Source organism: Notechis scutatus, chromosome 3 (genome assembly GCF_049901735.1).
Source record: "Notechis scutatus isolate UNSWTSFEM ecotype Mainland chromosome 3, rNotScu1.2, whole genome shotgun sequence".
NCBI classification, from domain to species: Eukaryota; Metazoa; Chordata; class Lepidosauria; order Squamata; family Elapidae; genus Notechis; species Notechis scutatus.
Window position 1 is genome coordinate 170,450,982 of NC_142011.1, and position 21,302 is coordinate 170,472,283.

The 21,302-nt window shown below is 38.4% G+C and overlaps 1 protein-coding gene across 5 annotated transcripts; it reads right to left on the reverse strand.

Annotated features, from left to right (window-relative positions):
* Positions 1-3,407: 3,407 nt before the first annotated feature.
* LOC113430036 (DGAT1/2-independent enzyme synthesizing storage lipids-like) lies at positions 3,408-20,406 on the reverse strand. Of its 5 annotated transcripts, XM_087961738.1 has the most exons (7): positions 20,000-20,403; positions 19,152-19,251; positions 12,291-12,455; positions 9,739-9,932; positions 4,967-5,027; positions 4,254-4,393; positions 3,408-3,824 (listed from the first exon to the last, which is right to left on the reverse strand). In XM_087961738.1, exons 1-7 carry the CDS (start codon positions 20,036-20,038, stop codon positions 3,723-3,725), a joined length of 801 nt encoding a protein of 266 aa, XP_087817864.1. In that variant the 5' UTR covers positions 20,039-20,403; the 3' UTR covers positions 3,408-3,722. The 5 variants fall into 5 exon arrangements, 2 of the variants coding, with proteins under 2 accessions (XP_087817864.1, XP_026548324.1); XR_015748899.1 differs by having other exon boundaries at positions 4,967-5,077; positions 19,152-20,405; XM_026692539.2 differs by having other exon boundaries at positions 19,152-20,404.
* Between the last annotated feature and the right edge of the window lie 896 nt (positions 20,407-21,302).

The following is a 21,302-nucleotide window of genomic DNA, read 5'->3' on the forward strand; positions in this document are numbered from 1 at the left end:
CCCCAATAGGAAATCCCAGCATGTTTTATAGGCATGAAATGAAATTAAGCCCTCCCCCAAATTAAGGCCTATATTAAAACATGTGAAATGGGGGATGGTGGGGGCTTGCCGTTAGGAAATACTTTGTTGCACACCCTGATATGGTGCTGCCTGCATTGACCCCGATACAAAGTGCCCCACCAACGCCGAGGTCAACATCCAAGCCGTCCGCTGCCTGCCCACCCAAAGATGCAAGGGCGGGAATTAAGTCACCCCGAAAAGACAGCCTAGCCATTTTGGGGGGGGGGCTCAAAAAAAAATAAGACCTGGCCTTATTATATGAGAAACACGGTATCTATCTACCAGTCTATTTACCTACCTACCTACCTGTCTCTCTCTGTCTGTCTGTCTCTCTCTCTCTCCATCCATCCATCCATGTTTGAAGCGCCAGCCCCGCAGGCACATTGGGAAAGTAGAACAAAGCCAGTCTGGGAGGGAGGGAGGGAGGGAGAGGGAGAGGGAGAGGGAGAGAGAGAGAGAGAGAGACCTGATGCATCTGATTGAAATGAGGCCTAGTTTAGACTGAGGCCCTTTTTCACATTGAAACATCTTTGCCAGCACATTGAAACCTCTTTGGCTTCTATTAAAGGTTTTGTGGACAAAACATGGTCAAGATAATCAGGAAGTTCACACATTTTGTTGAGGCTTTAAACAGGATCCATTGGACCAGATCTCCACCCTAAAAATTACTTTTCCCCAATGTATTACAGTGCCAATTCTGAAGAAGGCAAAACCAAAATGTACTGGTAAATTACAAGGAGAACACACACACACACACACACACACACACACACACACACCTTCTAACCCTGCTGGAGCAGGTGATTGGACCAGAATAGACATCTCATTATCTTTCTCCTCCCCCTTCCTCCCTCTTTATTTCTTTTTCTTTCTGTCCCTTCCTTCCATTTCCCTCTTTCTTTGTCCTTTTCTTTCCTTTCCTTTCTTCTTTCTTTTCTTCCTTCTCTCTCTCTCTCTTTTTTTTCTCTCTTTCCTCTCAGGCTCACCCCATTGACTTGACCTGCTTGGGCAGGTCCCTCCAATGCAGTGGGCTCAATGGGGTGGACTTGTGGGGCCGGCACCTAGAACGCAGCAGTGTCGGCATGTTTGAAAAGTAGAGCAAATCCAGAGGTCGGTCATTTTTGCTGCAAAGAATCACAAAAGCTTCTGGGTTGCACACAAGAAGGGACACACGTCAATGCAATTCAGCAACATAAAATAATAAGATACAAATAAAACAAATCAACAAAAATCAGCAAGGCATCTCTGATTAGATTTTATTCACTGCTAGAATCTAATCAGAGATGCTTTGCCGATTCTAGTGCAATGACCTGCTCCAGCAGGGTTAGAAGGGAGTGTGTGTGTATGTGTGTGCATGGCTGTCAAAATTCCAAGTATCTCTGGGGAGGCCAGTCATAAATTAGAACACTTGCTAAACAACCAGCCATTAAGTGAGGACCACTTGTATTTGGTTTGCCAGTCACCTGGCCACGCCCACCCAGTCACATGACCACCAAACCACACGTACCCGGTCATGTAACCAGCAAGCCACACTTTCAAATTAGACCACGCCCACAGAAATTTCAATCCCACCCCTGGGTAGGGGGTGCCGAGGATAAGTTTGTAACACCAAGGGGACGGTGTCACCTGGCCACGCCCACCCAGTCACATGACCACCAAATCACACCTACCCCATCATGTGACCAGCAAGCCAGCAAGCCACACCAGCCAGTCACGTGACCAAGCCACACCCTCAAATTAGGCCATGCCCACAGAAATTTGAATCCCACCCCTGGGTGGGGGGCACCGAGGATGAGTTTGTAGCACCAAGGGGGAGATGGACTGAAAAAGTTTGAGAACCACTGGTCTAAACCATGACCAGATCCCCAGACCTGTTGATGCAACCATGTCTTAAGTGCAGTATTTCCTAAACTGTGAGATGAGGTAGACAAAGACAGGAGGAAGATTGAAGAAATTTTAGTAACATGGTCATAATAAATCCATTATTCCCAAAGTTTTGTATTGTTTTCATTGTTCTTTTGTGTCCATTTTACTGTTTTGATATTTAAAGGAGATGTGTACATTAAGGGTTAGGGTTAAGAGCTGGGATGGCAAAAGATTTAGGAACTCTTGCTTTTAAACCTTTTCAAAAGCAAGTAGTACCGGTCTGAGGAGAATGATGTCCCAAAGGACATGGGCTATGAGAGAAAAGGCCTGTCTAAAAGGATCCATAATGTAGTGTCCCTGACTAGCTAAGTCTTCAATCTGGTCCGCATTCTGAGCGGGAGCACCGACTGTTCCCATTGGTTGGTGCCGTTTGACAGCAGACTATAAAAGGAGCTGTCAAACGGCATCAGCTGCTCCAGCCAGCTGGCTGCCAGCCCAGCTGGGCAGCCACGATAACCTGTTACTCTTCAAATAAAAGAAACGTTATTCTTCAACTCCGTGTCTGCCTGGTGTGTCCGTCTTCCAACACAACACATAATACATCCTTTCTACCAGATCTGATAGGATGAGTAGCTGTAACTAGGGATATTGCAAGCCCTCAAATTATCCAGACCCATGACATAAAGACATTTATAGGTTGTTATTAGCATCTTCAATTGAACCTGAAAGCAAACTGGTAACCAAGGCAGTTCACAGAGCAGAGGTATAACATGTGGAGGTGGTATAATTCAGGAGGAACACATCTGAATGTTGTGCTAGTGCATTTTGCACATGCTGAAGCTACAGAATCTCTTCAAGGATAGCTCATTTAGAGTATGTGGTTAACCGTGATTTTATTGTTTGAAAAAGTAGTCCTCAAATTTAGATGACTTATTCAGCAGCTGTTTGAAGTTACAATGGCACTGAGCAATTGCAATTTAGGCTCAGTCCCTGAAATTAATGTGATTGTAACACTTCCATGGTCACATGAGCAAAATTTGGGTGCTTGACAGCTTGTATTTTTTTTATTTTGTTCTGATTTAAATACCATGTTAATAGCAGTGGTCAGTAAACTATGGCTTCCAGGCCAAATCTGAGCTTCTGTCTGTTTCTTTATGGCCCACAAGAAGACAGCAAGTGGGCAGCAGATGCCATCTGCCTTCTATTCTGCTAAGTCTTTCTCTTTCTCCTGCCTAATTAACTAATCATTAAATATGAAGTAGCTGCAGGAGTTTTAATATTTCTTCATTATAGCCTATAGTTGAATCTGTGATCCAATTAAATTCTGAATTAGTTTAAAATCTGAGTAACATCTGAATAGAATCTTATATATGAATAATGAATTAGAACTTGTATGAATTTGCACATTACTGTGCTATAAAAAGAAGTCGAACACCACTGAATCTAAGATAAGAAGTTCGAGCATATTTTCTTTTTCAATTTTAAGTAGAACAATATTTATTAAATGATTGCAAATACATCAAAAAGGTTAGCCTTCACTAAAGATATTTATGTGAAGAAGTTCAGGTCACCAAACCTATATCTCTTTTCTATATGCAAAATATACACAACAAATCTAACATCTAAAATTGCAAACAAGCAACAGATATTCCACTTGCATATTTAATACACGTATATTAAAATTTAGTGACTGAAGTGAACTTTTTTTTTCCTTAAAAAAAAAACCTCAAATCACTAGCACAATATATTTCTTGGTGGGGGCAAATGGAGTCTACATATTCTCAAGCAGAAAGGCATCATTTCTCTAGGTGTTTCTCAAATCTTTCCAATAGTGCTCTTTGTATGCTACCCGGTATTTCTTGGTATTTATCTCGGAGATCTTTTATTGCACTTTTGGTCTGTAAAAGAGCAAAGAACAAGAGAAAAAATTATATTATCTTATTTTCTTTCTCTGGAAAATATGTAAGCTACATTTATATTATACTTTTTAAATGCTACTGTGAACAATGAAGTCCTGAAGTGAACAATATCACATTTGTAACTGGATTTATACTTTAATTATATTTGCCTTTATTTTTTAAAAGGTGTAATTTCACAAGCAATGAATATAATCCAAAGGTAAATATTAAATGTAAACATTATTAAGTATAAAGTATTGTATACTATGATATTTTGAACAGAAAGATTAACAAGCTTCTTTTCAGAGGTTTGGGTGCCTGCTGTCACAAACTTTCTTTATCATGGACATACTGTATAAAGACTCACAAATAATAATATCAGTAATGACAAGTGTTGTAATTGACGTTTCTGCAGTTCATTTAAATTACCTTTTCAGCTAATTCTCCAGCTGATATATTTGGATCGTAAGGAATGGGGTCTCCTATATATGTGCAAAATTTCACAGGAAATCCACCATATATAGGAACAATTGGCCATCGGGTACGTTCATACAACCATTTGAATGGCCCTGTGTGCAAAATCAAAAATATGGTCATGTTCCGACAACAACAACATGGGGTGGGCTGAACAGTATTCAAAGTGCCCTGATTAGAAAAAAAATGGAGTCCATGCAGTTGCATCTTAATTGTATAGAAATGTGTGCCTCAGTTATTATGCAGTTAAATGTCAAGGTCCTAATTCTATACAGAATTAGCCATTATGTCTTGTCAATTACCATCAGTATAAATTCACAAAAATGCAACTAAATTGTAGCTAAAGTAAAGCTGCATCTATCACACAACTATTGTACACCTGAAGAAATTTAAAGAAAACACAACAAAAAGAATCACAAATAAAAAAGAGCAGCAAAGACATAAGAACATAAAATAATAGGATAAGTCAATTTGATTGAAGTCCAAAGCCAAGAATGAAAGAGATGGAGAAATAGATGGATATATGAAAACAGAAAAATTAGAATATTTTTAATCCAAGATCTACAGTCTAAACACAATTAGATAGAAATCCAGTTGAAATCAATATGGTTTTCTTCCATAAAATATGCTTCAGCACAATGAATAGATGCAAGTTGAATTTTTCTTACATATTTTCCCAAGTGTTCTGTATCCTTCTCGTAGATTTTTTGTAAATATAGGAATGACAGGCTGAGAAAGGTGGGAGAAAAGTAGCCAGAATTAGGGCAGCATTTCAGCCTCTACAATTTAAAGATCATGCATTAGCATCATGCATTAAACAATTAATACAATAAATATTAACTCCATTCACAAAGGAAATTATACCTTAAGATACCTCATTTTAAAAACTCTTTCTAATAAAACACATAATATCTAATTCATGAAAAAAACCACCTGAAATTGAGGAATTAATTCAACTACAATATTCAATGGAAATGAATAGGCTCTTTCTACCTTCATGTCTGGAGATTCATAATGTAGCAGTTCTAAGCTTTCACTTGAATTTAGCATCAATCTAAATCTGAAATGGGGCAATTCATCAATAGTTTATTGAAATAAGTCAATTCATAATTCGAGCTTTGATGTTGTCTTTTCAATAATCAGAATTGCAGCTAACAACTTTATAAAGATAAGTATATCCTACTTTTTGTTGAGGTGGAAATGAAAACTGCTAATCTTTTCACTAAGGATTTTAGGATTATTAATGCAAGAATAAAATGCATTTCAGCATAATTTAAACTTAGCCATTCCTTTTCTTTAAACTATGTCATGGCTATAAAAATGGAAGAAGTTTTTAAAATAATGGTGTAGCTATTTTATATGGACTTTTCAGGCAAGATGAAAATTTACAATATAAATTTTCTTAAATATAAATTTTATTAAATAAAGAAATGAGATAAAGATTCATGTGGTAATACAGGTATGGATCAGAATCACCATGCACTTTAACACTACAACTCTGGGTGGAAAAGAATATTTCAGTTATTATAAGACATGATTTTTTCCTAAAGTCATTTTTTTTTTTTTTGTAAATCTCAAGGATTTTCAATGGGAAAGAATTACCATCCCATAAAAATCAATGAAATATAAAGGTTCTTTTGTTTCATTAAATTATGACTATTGAACAGTAATGTATATGAAGTATGTTTTTTACCTAACAAATTTATTTACCAGAGAAGTTGTCTTTTGGTGTCCATTTATGTGACTATTTTTCCATTTTTTTCTATGGCCGAGGATTGTTTTTTGCCTTTTAGATTTTTTTCTATTTACATATTTTATTAATTCAATTTTTATGGCTGTACCTTTCAGTCAATGATTCTGGTGGCTTACAATTCATAAAATATATTACACATTTTATATTACATATATTAAAATTTTAAACAACTTTTAAAACAATAAAAACATCCGGTTTAAGATACATAAGAGCAATGTATTTATCCTGGTTAGCAATATAGCCAGGAAACTGGGCCCTTGGCACATTCAACACCTTAAGTTCAGGAACACAGCCAGGTTTTTAAGGCCTTATGAAAGGCTAACAAGGTAAAGGCCATTCTGATCTCTGAAGAGAGGATATTCCATATAGGCAGGGGCCATTTTTTGGCTCATGGGATCTTCAGCATGCTCATTCTGCTTGACCTAGTTGGAAAGGTAGACTCTTGAAAAAAGACAATCCTCAGGTACCCCAGTCTCAAGCCATGTAGGCTTTACAGGTAACCACAAGCACCCAGAATTGTACCCAGAAAGACACCAATAACCAGCACAGCTCAAACCAGAGTGGTATTACATGTGCCATATATCTGGCATCATTTACTACTTGAACAACCACCAGTTGGAGTTTCTGAATAGCCTTCAAGGAAAACCCCATTCTAGTCTAACCCGGAGGTTACATGGGTGCATGAGTTACTGTGAGCAAGGCCTCCTGGTCCAGGTATAGGTGCAATCAGAAGTGTGCAAAGGCCTTCCTACCCACTGCTGTCATCTGCTCTTTGAGCAGGAGCAGTGAGTCTAGGAGGGCTCCAGATTGTGTACTAAGTCTGTTTGGGGCACGGCAACCCCATCCAGAAAAGATGGAAGAACCATGTCTCTGGGGAGTCCAAATACCCACAGCCACTCCATTTTGCTAGGGTTGAGTCAAAGCTCGTTTTACCATCCAATCCCCAACAGTCTTCTGACATTGGGATAGGGTGTCCAGAGCATCACTCAACAGGCCTGGGCAGAGATATAAAGCTGGGTGTCATGTGTATACTGATGATATCTCACCACAAACCAATGGATCACCTCACCCAGTGGCCTCATGAAAATATTGAATAGAAAGAGAGATTAAACCCTGACATATGGTCTAGATTTTTCTCCTTCTATCAACTGGCCTTGGAAGGAGAACCAGTACAATACAGTGCCACCTACCACCAATTCCTGAAGCCAGCACGCAATTATACCATGATTGATGGTATCAAGTGCCACTGAAGTCAAGAAAAGCCAGGATGGATGCATTACCTCCATCCGCTCCCACAAGTGGTCATCTATGAACATAATCAATGCCATCTCAGGTCCAAATTCCTGGACTGAATCCCTACTGAAAGTGGTCTAGTAATTTGCTTCTTCCAGAGTTCTCTGAAGTTGCCATGCAACCACTCTGTTCAGGTTGGAGACTGTATAGAAACTATCCAGGCTACTTGGTCAGGTAGTGGTCCTTTGAGGAAGGGGTGCACCACTACCTCTTTAAAAGCTGGCAACACCCTTCCTCTCTCAAGGAAAAGTTAACCCAAACCCACTCAACACTGCAAGGCTTTAGTCAGAAGGGACATGGATCTAACATACAAGTGATCAAATTAGTACCTGAGAGCCCTGCCCACCTCTTCAGGTTCAACAGGCTCAAACTCTTCACAGATTACTTTGCAAGATGTGGTCACCATCGCCTCCATAGACTTTGCTCTCAAGTTGGAGTCCAGCGTAGAGTGAATGCAGCTGATTTGCACTGCATGTGTAGTATATTCTTCATAGTAACCCTTTAGGTAGACTTTGGCATTTTTCTCTCCAAGGAGGGACCAAGTCACCAAGAACAGAGCCTTTAGCATCCATGAGCAGACACAATAATGGCAGAGAAGTACTTTCCCGACCCTTATTGCCATGAGGTAGTCCTTAATAGTGGCTCTAGCTTGTGTTTGACTATCATCACCAGTGACATTCTAGGTATCTCTTAGTCCACTTATGTTTTTTTTATTCCATCATGTACCATGGGAAATTTCAGGAACTCTGGGTGCAAAGAAACTGCTCAGGCACAATCTGATTTAAGGGCGCTGCCACTTTGTTATTCAAAGCAGCCACCAAGGTTTTAATTGGACTGAACATTAGTGTTTCTGGAATAACCCCAAGTTCCCTCTGGAACCGAATTAGTTTCATTACTCTTCTGGTGTGGGTTGATCCAATAAGCTTAGTCTCCCTGCGGAGGGAGGTAGCATCTGAAAAATTGAAGATCACCAGTGAATGGTCTGTTTATGGCAGGGAGAAATCAAAACTTCCCCCAATTACTAATACTATGAATTGAGCCCTGGATGACTTGTGTCAAGTCCATAACTCCATGACAGCCATAAATTCCCAATACCTCTGACCTGCACCTAGGGATGGTGGATGGAAATCTCCCAGCACCATAAATCTAGGAAATTCCACTGCCAGCCCAGCCATGAAAGTCAGATAGGGATGCTGAGACAACATCAACAGGCTAATAGACCTGTCCTGGTGCCCAACTTAAGAAATAGCATCCCGCATCCAACAATTTGTGGAACAAGACCCTGAATGCTTGCCAAGGATCCCAGACAATCCTGCCATTCTACCTCAAAATCCTTGGGATTTTGGCCAAATGTGGAAACCAGCCAGGCAGATGTCAGAGAGAGGAACCGAACCCTCTTCCCCCAGCCAAGTTTCAATGATGCATGCCAAATCAGCCTTTTCTTCAACAATTAAGTCATAAATCAAGATAGCATTGTTACAGACTAATTTAGCATTCACCAGCAGCAGCTGACAGCCTAGGCCGGGCTTTGAAAACCTGCCAACTGAAGCCTAGGTTTGAGTCTGAGAAAAACTTTCTCTTGAAAGCAAAGACATTTAATAGATCTGCCCTGGTGATTAGATTACCATCCTACTCATAGATCACTCTTTAGTTGGTCATTTTTGTTCTCATCACCTTTGATTATGAAGTACCTTTGAAGACCACTCAGAAGCTATTACTGGAATGCATTCCAATGGGCTACCCACAAACTTCAATGGTTGCTGATGGGTGGGCTTTGGGGTGCAATTCAAGGTGCTTGTTTAAAGCCCTCCTGGCATACTATCAGAACTATCTTCCATCATTTCTGCCCATCTAGTAAGATCAGCAGAGTACCTGGGCATCCTCCAGGTTCCTTCAATTAAACAATGTTATTTCTCAGGACCTAGATATCATGCCTTCTCTGTTGTGGCATTTGCCTTCTGGAAGACACCCTCTAAAGAGATCTATATGGCTCCCAACCATAATGATGTTTCATACAACTCCAAAAACTTGACTGTTTTCCTTGGAATAGTATGCCTGCTGACCCCCTATAAGTTGTTTTTGTTGTTTCATTTAGTTACTATTCTCTTTTGGAGATCTATATGTTTGTCCATTTTTATGTTTGTTTTAAAGTATAAGTTGCCCAGAATCACAACTATCCAGAAGGCAAAAATTTTTACTCCACAATTCATCCAAGTTATCCACAGGTTTTGTTTTGTTTGGGGAGGTGGTTTTGCAGAAAACTTAGATCAATGGCTGGAATTATGTAAATGATATGAAATCATGAAATAATGACTGCTGAAATAGATTTCTATTTAATCCAGTGTCCATTGCAACCGTCATTATGTTTTAGATGCATAGCAGAAAGCTACTCACCACTTTTGCATCTCTAGCCACATGAGCAAAGCCTGTCCGGCTACCCCATAAAAAGTCATAGTTCTCATCGCTAAACAGTGCTTCTCGGGTTCCACCTGGTAAAACTCCCAATAAGTATCCCCTTTTCAGAATGTCAGCACATTCTCTCCTTCCATTATGTGTAAGGCCTTCCACGTTATAAAACAGTTTTATACCTGTACAAGATACCAACAAAAGCATCTTTAGAATATATACAGTATTATACCTAAAAATCCTTTACACACACAAATAAAGGTATTCCTCTCTTGAGTTCTCTTTTGTAAATCATATATAAAATTAAATCCTTGTGAACCAATGGTCAAGAGAGCACATAAAGAAACAAATATTATATACACATATTGATAACTGTTTTTAACATAATTATTAAAGAATGTAGCTGCCTTGCTGTGCTTCTGAATGATCATGCAATGCTTCCTACAATATGTATATAATTTTATTTTTGTCTGAAATGCTACTTATTAAATATAGCTTTCTACCAAAGAGCCAAACTTCAATGTATTCTTTGGATGCTGTATGGAGCCATGGAGATGGCCTTGAAAGAAATATTCATAAACCAATACAGAAACAAGGGCACACATATTCCCGAAATCCTGGAAAAGGAAGTGGTATTACAAGGTTCTGGCTTGCCCCTCTAGACAGGTTGGAAAGATTCTGTTACTATAGCCTATCTTAATGCAGTTAAAAAGTTCTAGTCTCTCCGTGGGATTGGTTTCCTGGTTTGGTCCATTGCATAAGGCTGACAGATCCAAACATAATTTACAAATAAATTTCGATTAAAATGATAGGACCTAAAATTCTGCATGCATATTCAGCAACATGTTTAATAGAACATCATCTCGTTTATAGTCAGAAAGAGTATACATATTAAACAAGTTTGGCAGGACTTATATTACCCTGCTGACTGTAAAAATATATAAAACTGGAATAGTAGAAAGCTGCACCTTATCTAATATATCTGTAATTAGTTACACATATTCAGATACAGATAATGTCCTGCTGCACTAACATCATTCATTACACTTTTGTTATGAATAGCACGGAGAGAGCCAGTTTGATCTAGAGCAGGGATGTCAAACTCAAGGCCCGCAAGTCGAATCCAGCCCATAGGTTGCTTAGATCTGGCCAGTGGGGCCAGCCTAGAAACAGCAAAAGTTCACGGTGACTTTGTCAGTAAAGATGAAGCTCAGAGGGGCAGCATGCACACACACACCCTTCATCCCATTTTCAGCTGAAAATAGGGTGTCAGAATGTTTCCCCTTTTACATTTGAGCATGCACAAAGGGACTGGAAAGGAGAAAGGGAAAGAGGAAGACAAAGAAAAAGAAGGAAAGATTGGTAGAGAGCAAGGAAGGAAAAAGAAGGAATCAGGGGAAGGAAAAAGAAGGGAAGGAGGGGAGGGAGGGAGGGAGGAAGGAAGGAAGGAAGGAAGATTGTAATGAGTGAGGAAAGGTCTCAGGAATGCCCTGCCTTAGCACTTGGCCACCACAGGTGCCCCCAACATGAGTAATGTAGAGCTGGCCACGCCCATCATTACCATTCCCCTCCGGCCCTCTGAAGTCAAACACAACCCTAATGCAGCCCTCAATGAAATCGAGTTTGACATCCCTGATCTAGAGGTTAAAGCACCAGGCTAGAAACCAAGAGACCTTAGGTTCTTAGTCATGAAAACCAGCTGGGTGACTTTGGGCCAGTCACTCTCTCTCAGCCCAGAGCATCTCACAGGCTTGTTATGGGGGAAATAGGAGGAAGATGTGTTGGATATGTTCACTGCCTTGAATTATTTGTATATTATTTGTATTGGGATACAAATAAATACATAAATAAATTTCCCCATTATTGCCATACAACATTCAGCCTGCCTTACTGAATGGAGACTTTAGATAATAACTAACAGAAGGTTAAAATAACTGTCAGTAAAATTTTTGTGACAGAGCAGGATGTTCATTTCTAGTAGACTAGTTTTTCAGTCAAAGCATTGATACAAAGTATACAAAAAGCAGACAAATTTGTAAAAGATATTTCCCCAATAGATGAGGAATTAAAAAATCTGGACAAAACCAACAGGAGAAAACCTTTTTATTTTTAGGAAGCATTTTGTTAGACGATATTTGAATGAGCGGAACAGTATAAATAGAAAATTGTATGTTTTGAAGATCATTTAAAATAAAGAATTTTTTTCTGATTATATAGCAAAGAGAAACATAAAATGTTCAATAGTTTGCTTGAACATTTTTCATTCTCAACCAACCAAAAAAATATTTTATCTAAGTTGCGTGTAAAAAATAAGATGATAATAATATTGTAACAGACCTAAGCTTTTCTGGCTCAGGCTACAAAAATGGTGACACTCAGTGACAATCAAAATGTCAAAGGCTACAAGATTTGATTGATAATTCAAGAAGCTAGATAAGTCTGCATTTTAGAAGACCTATGCAATTTTTTTAAATAAATTGTAATTATGTCTGTTTTAAAGGTTTGCAATACAGTGTTTGTGCATGGACAATATATTTTACCTGGTATTTTGGAAAAATGGTAATCAACCACTGTGCAGCAAAATCTGCCTGTTCTTAAATATAATCTAGATACAAAGTAGTAATAGTCTAGAGGAAAGGCTCCATGGTAAAATACGATAAGCCCTGGTCCTTCTGGTATTTTATCCATTCCATGTATCTCATAACCTGTTTAAAGGATAAAATATAAGAATTTCAGTATTGCTTTAATACAATGAAGATGAAAATTAGAGTGGCTCCTAGAAGAAAGTGCAGTCAATATAAGCATAGTTGTTGAGGTAAAAAAACTGATTCAAGGCTAAACTCTTTCCTATAATCCTCTTCAGCATTTATACTGTCAAAATATCAAAAGTTGTGGGACTGATAGATCTCAGCCTCATCACCTACTTCCAATTTGGTGAACAAATATAGAAACAGATTAGAGGATTAAGCTTTTCAAGCCCATCTCAGGATTCACAGTACAGAAAGTAGTGCAACCTCCAGAAGCAATAGTCCTCTCAGAGATATAGTCCAAAATATGGATCTCTTACGTGGGTGATAAATGAACAGCTTTCATGGAATCAGATTTACAAGAGAAGAAAATAGTTACAGCAGCAAAGTGATTTTCTTGGACACAGTCATCATAATAGAAAATAACAACAATTTATATACCCTGTTTCTCCAACAATACGGCCTCCCCCAATAGGAAGTCCCAGCAGGTTTTATAGGCATGAAATGAAATTAAGCCCCTCCCCCCAAATTAAGGCCTATATTAAAACATGCGAAATGGGGGGGAATGGTGGGGGGGCTTGCCATTAGGAAGTACTTTTGTTGCACACCCGGATATGGTGCTGCCTGTGTTGACCCCGATACGAAGTGCACCACCAACGCCGAGGTCAACATCCAAGCCGTCGCCACCCACCCACCCAAAGATGCAAGGGGGGGAATTAAGTCACCCCCGAAAAGACGGCCTAGCCATTTTTTCAGGGCTCAAAAAAAAAAAAAAAGACCCAGCCTTATTATATGAGAAACATGGTTACTAGGTAGCATCATAAAACAATGTGCACACAGCTAAGAGGATAAAACAGACAACTATGCAATATCAGATGCAAGATCTCGGAAAATCCCTAGGTTAGGCAAATAGGCAGAAAATTGTGAGAAGATTCACTGAGATAAGTTCCATCTACAAAATATTCAAGAAAGGAAGCAGCTACAGGTTGTCCTCAACTTACAATGGGACTGGAATTTTGGTCACTAAGTGATGCGATCATAAAGCATTTAGCAATGGCAATCCTTACAATCCCATTAAATGAATCCCACAATCATAAGGTGAGGCAATTTCCTGATGGCTTTTTACAAGCAATGTCAGTGGGAAAGCTTGCAGAAAGCCCCAGGCTGGGAGGTAGAATAGAAGGTGCTGTCAAATAGGCAAGGGAGCAAGACTTGTGCAGGGGTGGGTGCAACAGAGCATTAGAGAGGATGTGCAAATGTGGACAAGCACATCACACTTCAGGGAGCAATGCAGTAGGGTCCATGAGAGATGCAGTGTAGGTTGGGAAGAGTGTGCTAGGGTGCATGAGATGTGTGGGTTGGGGAGGCTGTGTGAGAGGCTTGATGCAGGTTGGGAAGGGGACACAGGGCTGTAAGGGGGTATGCTAGAGAGTGTGCATTATAGACATGGGTTGGGGAAGTTGTGCAGGCTGCAAGGAATGCATGAGAAGCATGGGTCAGGGTGGGTGAGTGAGGGTCTGAGGAGATGAAAGGGAAATGCGGGTCTGGGAGAATTCATGGGGGTGCATGAGTGGCCAGCATAGCATGAGTACAAAGGATTTGGGGAGGGTACATGAGACAGAGAGGCAAGTGGGGAAGATTTACCACAGCAACTTGCAATCTTCCTTGTCCTACAGCTGTCCCACTGACTTTCTTGAGCAATTGGCAGGGAAGATTGCAAATGGTGATGTTATGATTGCAGGACATTCAGATGACTGCAGTAGTGTTGGGATAGCCAGAACTCCAAGGATTGGTTGTAACCCACCATTCATTCAGTGCCATCCTAATTCATGGGACAAATGGTCATAGGTCAAATATTCCCTGTATAGGCCGAAGGAAACACAAAGAGCTGTAACATATCTTTCCTCACCTCAAACATGTTAATCAACACCCAAATAAGAAGAAATCAATAGCAGAGAAACAAGATCAAAGATGAAACAATATTCACCCCAAGGGCAATCAACACTGGTAACAAAGCTACCATATATAAATACCCAGCAAACTTTACTCCCCTGCATTGTTGATATTAGCTAGCCTGGTAATGAAGCTTGTGTAGAATAGAAGCTCAGAACCCAACAATTCAACCCTGAGCTATGTATCTTCTCTATTATAGCACTACATCATTCCAAACCATTTTTTATTCTATTTTATAGTCATTAGTTACATGAGCTTTATATATCGATTTTTGCCAGTTGAGATCAATTTGTTGCTAAAGGTAAAATTGACAGTCTTCCTCGGTTTATATATACCAAATGACAGATTATTAGATAAATGTTAATTCTGCTATGATAACAAGCATTCTCTACTTCAGCTGACAGCAATACATTAGACTGGAGCATAGACTAGACTAGACAGTTAATTTATCACATAAGGAAGGACTTAGTAATAATGTAATAAAATAAGTCCCTGTCAAATTTAACTCAACTTCTGGTGAGTGCACATACTTATACTACATATCAGTTTTTGCAGAAGTTTGCCATTGCATTTTTTTTGGACTTTTAAGAACTTATCCAGCCTATAGCCCTGGAATTTCCTAGTGGTCTCTCACATATAGTAATAATCACATAACTGGCTAACCAGCCTTTTACTTTAATGGATATCAGAATATTCATAAATGAATCATGCTACCACAGAAATCTGTGTTCTGTATTTATACAACAATCAGTAAACATTTTTTTTTTAAAACAAACTTTATTGATTTTTTGAAGACAAACAAAACATAGGACATAAAAGCATAAAACCTCCTTTCTAAAAATTACTTATAAGTTTTAACAAGGCAAATAAAACATTATTTTTTAAGGCATGGTTCCACATTATCACATTTCCATTTAAGCACATATATATCTTTTCCAAATTTCTCATTATTTCTCCCTTCACTTTTATTCAATTATATTTCTTTCTATCAAAGTTTTATTAATTCTCAATCGAATATAAACATTTATACAACATAGTTCCAAATTATCACATTTCCATTTAAACACCTATATATTTTTTCCAAATTTCTCATTATTTCTCCCTTCACTTTTATTCAATTATATTTCTTTCTATCAAGGTTTTATTAATTCTCAATCAAACATAAACACACAAAATACAAAACATAAAACAAGACATAAAAAGATAAAACCTCCTTAGTTATCATTTGTACATGTCTTTTCTCTCCCTTTAGTTTTATTCCTCCAAGGTTTTATTAATTCTCAATCAAACATAGCTAACCAAAACACAAAACATAAAACTTCTTTTGAAAAGTGGCTTAGCCCCGGGTTACATCTTTTTTTACAGACCTAAATCAAATTCATGCTCACCTTATATACCATTCATATCTTATTAACCATTCTATATTTTCTATATAACTTCTCCCTTCTTTTTACTCTCTTAATTATATTTTGTTTATTTCATCTTATTTTAAAATCATTATGCTTGTATCCTTTGTCCGTTCTTTTCCAATTGTCTATTTATCTCTTCTCTTTAACAAAAAAGTTCCCCTGTAATCACTTTTAAAGTGTGACGCCTTTCTATCTTTCCCCTAAAGTAACACTTAAAATAATACATAATTTCTGTCCTGATTCTGCTTAGTACATTCTACATGTTGCATTTTAAAATAAAAGAATAATAAATTTATAATATAGTTAAGTATATAATTTCCATTCTAGTCTAATTCTAATTCATACATTATTTTAAAATAAGAAAATGAAATAGAAAGTTTATAATAACATTAAGACAATAACGAATTAAACTATAACTAAACATTAATCATTTTACACATTCTATTTAATATTTTATTAAATATTGAGATCTATCATTATTAAACATTTTAATATTTTAATATTTTGTTAAATCTTATAATATTCCAGTAAACTATTTCAAATGAAAATACTACAATACTATCTTATGTACTCTTGCAGAATCTTTCTTTAATTATACACTATCCTTTATCCTTTATCTCTAAAAAAAAATCTGCTTTTTGGCATCTTGTTTCAGACCGTGGCTTTTTCCCCCTTTTTCTCTCCGTTTCTTCTCCAGTCTGGTCTTTTTGCCCCCACCCCTCCTAACCTCCACCTTTTTAACTTCCCCTCTCTGTTGTATTTCTCTTTTCAATTGCTTTCTAACATTGTACCTTTTTTTCACCTTATTTTTCTTTTTCTTGGTTGCTTTATTGAATCTTAAATTCTCATTTTTCCTTCCTCTCTTCCTATTTTCTTTCTTAATTGAACTTTTTTGTCCATTAAAAATGGCTTCTTCCTTTTCTTCTTCTTCTTCTCCTTCTCCTTCTTCCTCGAGTATTTGCTGGTATGTAGAAACCGCCATTTCTAAAAAGTGGAAGACAGCTCCCAAAGAATCCTTGCCTTTTTGTTTTTTCTTTTAATTTTTCATATTCCATTTTTAATTCATTCACAGATAGTGCCATTGTCAATTTTTAAGAACAACCCAGATGTTTTTAATCTTAAAGTGATTTCCAAATGTCAAAGTTATCAAACAATCCAAACAGACAGAAATTATTTCCTCTTCTTCTCTTTGCAATTTTTCCTCCTGGGGCAAAATCCCAAATATATTTTAAAGCCGTATTACAGTTGGTTGCTGATCTTATAATCTTCAAGGCGTCTCCTCGAACAAATTTTTAAAGATTTTTTTTAGCTTATTTTTACCTTAAAGAAGGAGGTTTTTCTGTGCTCATTTGCTTTCTCCGTAAGGAAGGGGAGTGAACTTTCCTTTCAGCACTTTCGCAGCTGTAACAACTTCTTTTGGAAACAAATGTATCAATCCAAAAGTCAGGTTTCCAGGGTGTTTTAAAAGTAACTTAATGTCCCGGTTCAGCCAAGAAAACTTCTCCTTCTGGTTCTTCCTCCTGCACAGTCTTATCCAGTTGAAGATTCCTTTGTGGCTGCCATTTCTGACAGCCGCTCCACTGCCTCAGGAAAAAGGAGTCTAGCCGGCTGGGGAAAGGGGGTGCGATATCCCCAGACCCCTGCCCGGATCTCCTCTGTCTTCCGCTGCCCCTTCGGGGTAGCGACAACCCCCAAATCCAGTTGGATCGGGGGTACCTCAGCGGCGAGTGCAGCAGGGACCCGCAGAGAAGCGGATTCCTGCCGCCGCCGAAGCCTTGCAACCGGAAGTCTTCAATCAGTAAACATTATTGAAGAAGGCACTACAGTGGCATTTCATAACATTCAGAAATATAATAAGCATTAGTCAGCCCTATTTTTTATTTTTTTGTAAATTTCTATTCTAGCTATTCAGATTATTCTGGGAAGTATATATTTTTGAATATTAATCCATCACACAGATTCATGCAGATTTGTGTTTCTATAATTATTGTTAATAAATAATTAAATAATACATTTAAAGTTCCTATGGAAATCAACCCAAAATTAAAATAAAACATAACATACAACAGCTACCCCATGATCATTGGGTTATGCGCCAAATGCTCATTTCAAAAGTATCTATGTCTATGGGAACCCCATAAGCAAATATTCCCATATTCAGGAAATAGTAGCAGTAATAGTAACACATGAAAGGAAAATATGACTTTGAATTAAGTTGGTGCCAATCCCACAAAGCACTTCGTTATTACTTACTAGTGTCTCCTTAAGTCAAATGCATTGTTTCCTGGCCCTGCACAATTATCTATGAGCCCAGGAAAAAATGCACCTTCTTAAACTCCAACAGTTATGCATATACACACATGCCTATTCCAAAACTTCTGGTTTCAGATATGAAGCAATGCAGTCCCTTGAAATCTGTAAGAAATATACACTAGTTTGTAACCAAGGAGCCTTCAATAAATCATTATTTCTCTTCACTTTTTTTTTCAGGCCAAAGGTAGCATTGGACTTTAAAACATATGCCAAAAAGTAAGTGGATTTGGACATTGAAAGGGAGTTATCCAGAGCAAAACCTAAATTTGATATTATCTACACATTTTAGCAAGATAAAAAAGCAGTTTCAGTTGTTTTTCTGCAGCACTCTCCGCTAAGAATAAGAAAAGTACTGATCAGTTTTAGCATATGGTGGTATCAGTCAGTGGTGGGATTCCAGTTTTTTACTACCAGTTCTGTGGGCATGGCTTGGTGGGCGTGGCAGGGGAAGGATACTGTAAAATCTCCAGTCAGAGGTGGTATTTGCTGGTTCTCTGAACTACACAAAATTTCTGCTACCGGTTCTCCAGAACTGGTCAGAACCTGTTGAATACCACCTCTGGTATGAGTCAACCAAAACAATTTTACCACAAGCATGTTCATGCTTTTCTAACAAGATAGGGTTTCTGGTCTTTTTTTTTTTTGCAAGCCAACATCTTGTTACCTGCATTCCTCCAATAAGTCACATGCAGTGCAGTTTTTATTATTTCTTATTACTTTTCTGTGCTTTGCAAAATAACAATACTTGGTTGGTATGGTATGTTGTAAATGCACTTACATTATCTAAATATTTCACATTAAGTGCAGTGATATGATTATTCCCCACACATAATTAAACAATGCATGACATTTATGGAGGGTTCTGAAGATCACATGATTGCTGCATGTTGTTCTCCTGTGCCATTTAAAGTTATTATAAACCACTGTGGTATTGTCAACAAAGCCATATCAACGTGTAGATCAAGCAGATTAAACTTACCATGCCACACTGTACCATACATGTCCCAAAGGTGAGCCACAGCCCTCCGTCCATTGTCCCATGATTGACTGAGATAATGTTCCTTTAAGTTAACTTTTCTCTTGTAAATATGCAAGAGAAAATTAGAAAAATAAATAAAACCAAGAATTATTAAAACAGGAGAAAAGAGAAGTAGGAACAGTACTGACACCCAGAAAAAGTATGCTGAGTAATCCGTGAAACCGTTTATGATATTATGTGGAGACATATTGATACTGTTCAGTAATTCCATGACCCAGGTCAGATTGTCTTGCCCAACAGAAAATGAATTCATATTAGTTCTCTTCTGTTTAAAACTAAAAAAGCAATGGGATAGAAAAACAGCTTCTTAACATTGGCCCTGGATGCAACAATTATTAAGTAGCTGTCATTGTTGCAATAGGTATCAAGCTATTTCCATATCCTGAAAATTGTCCACATTCCACGAATTTGTCAAGGGAGACCACAACTGCAAAAAAGTTATATTTAACTCAGAAGCGGGTCAAGGCTTTCAGAGGTATTGCATATGAACTCCCATAATCCCCAACCAGGATGCCCTTTCACTCGAGTTTAAAATATTGGTAGGCAGAAACTTGTTCAAGGCAATTTTGACAGATAAAATCATAGGCATACAAACATAAATAAAACCTGCAATTTCCACAGATGGAAAGTTTCTGCCAGGAACAGGAAATAGCAATGAAAGACTTGAGAGGAAGAGATAGAAAGGGCTTCCTTAAAAGCTGCAATAATGGAGTCTGGCAGCCCTTTCCGAAGCTGCAGCGGCCCGAGAGGAAAAAGCCCTTTTTTCAGATCAAACTAATTTATCGAACCTCAGAGACCAGCGGGGAGCCTTCCCTGGGCCTTTGCATCTCTCAAGCGCTTCGAGAGTGAGGCGTCATTTCCCATTGTTTCTCCCTCGCCGCTAAAGATGCCGGCCGAGCAACTTTTTGGGAACCGCGCCCTCGCTCGGGATCACTTGAATCTCGGCGCTCCATCCAAGCACAGCACTAAGAGGTTCCTGACAGCATCCCGGGCGCAAACGAATCTGGGTGGCAGGAATGAGCCCGGCTCGGCCCAAAAGCGTTCGATGGAAGATCAAATGGGGATATCGCGCAGAAACCTGCAACACCGAGAAGCTGCAATGCAGTATGGAGTTGCGCATCGTGTAGATGCAAGAGGAGGAGGAGATCTTCGGCGCCGTCTTTCTTTTCAGGACGACTTGCGAGGAAGGATTTGGCTTTTTTCTGGGCTGGACCATTTCAGGATGCAAAGACTTTAAATACATGTCTTGGAATTCGGAAATATAAGCAAAAGAGTTGTCGTTCTGTTTTGCTGCGCTTTTAATTTAAAAAGATTATCTTTAGCGATATGGGGCTTTTCAGCGGGAAAGCAGTGAAAAATAAAACCTCTACCTACAGTCGGTTGTGGTATGTTCCATCTGATATCTGAGCCCCTCACGCGAAAAATCTCGAGTGGTCAAAGGATTTAAATCGTCTTCATCTGGAAGTGATTTGCCAAACCCCAAAATGGGTTTATTTTAAATAACTTGTGAATGATGAAATGTTCCATGATGTATTACAGACCCTTAATACTGCACACTTGTATCTTTTAGCATGCACTTAAAATAGCTTGGGTTGTGCAACTAAATACTGTATATATTTTATATAAGAACTGACACAGAAATAGCCCAGCAGCATGCTTATTTAATCCATCCTGTCTAATATCATAAAATACAAGCTAAATAATTGTGGAAAGGGAACTTCATGAGGACAGTGGTGACACCCAAGCAGGAAAAGCCCAAAGGGAACATCAGGCCAGGCATAAAACAAACTTGCATAGGAAAAGAGATTTAATAAAAGGTATTGAAAGAAGCCCCCTAGACAAAAGCCAAGTAATTAAGAAAGCTAGGGAAACAAGAAAAAGAAATCCCTTACAAACAACAGGTCATGCCAAATCAGCAAAACAAATAGACAAAAGACATGAAATAAATTCCATAGCAGACAGGAGATTGCCACAAAACAAATATAAGAAAACATTAGGACGAAACTGATAATCCAATCAAACCACCCCGCGGAGTTTACCCTCCAGCGGAAATGAAGACAACCCCTGACAGGATTTAAAACATTAAGAAAT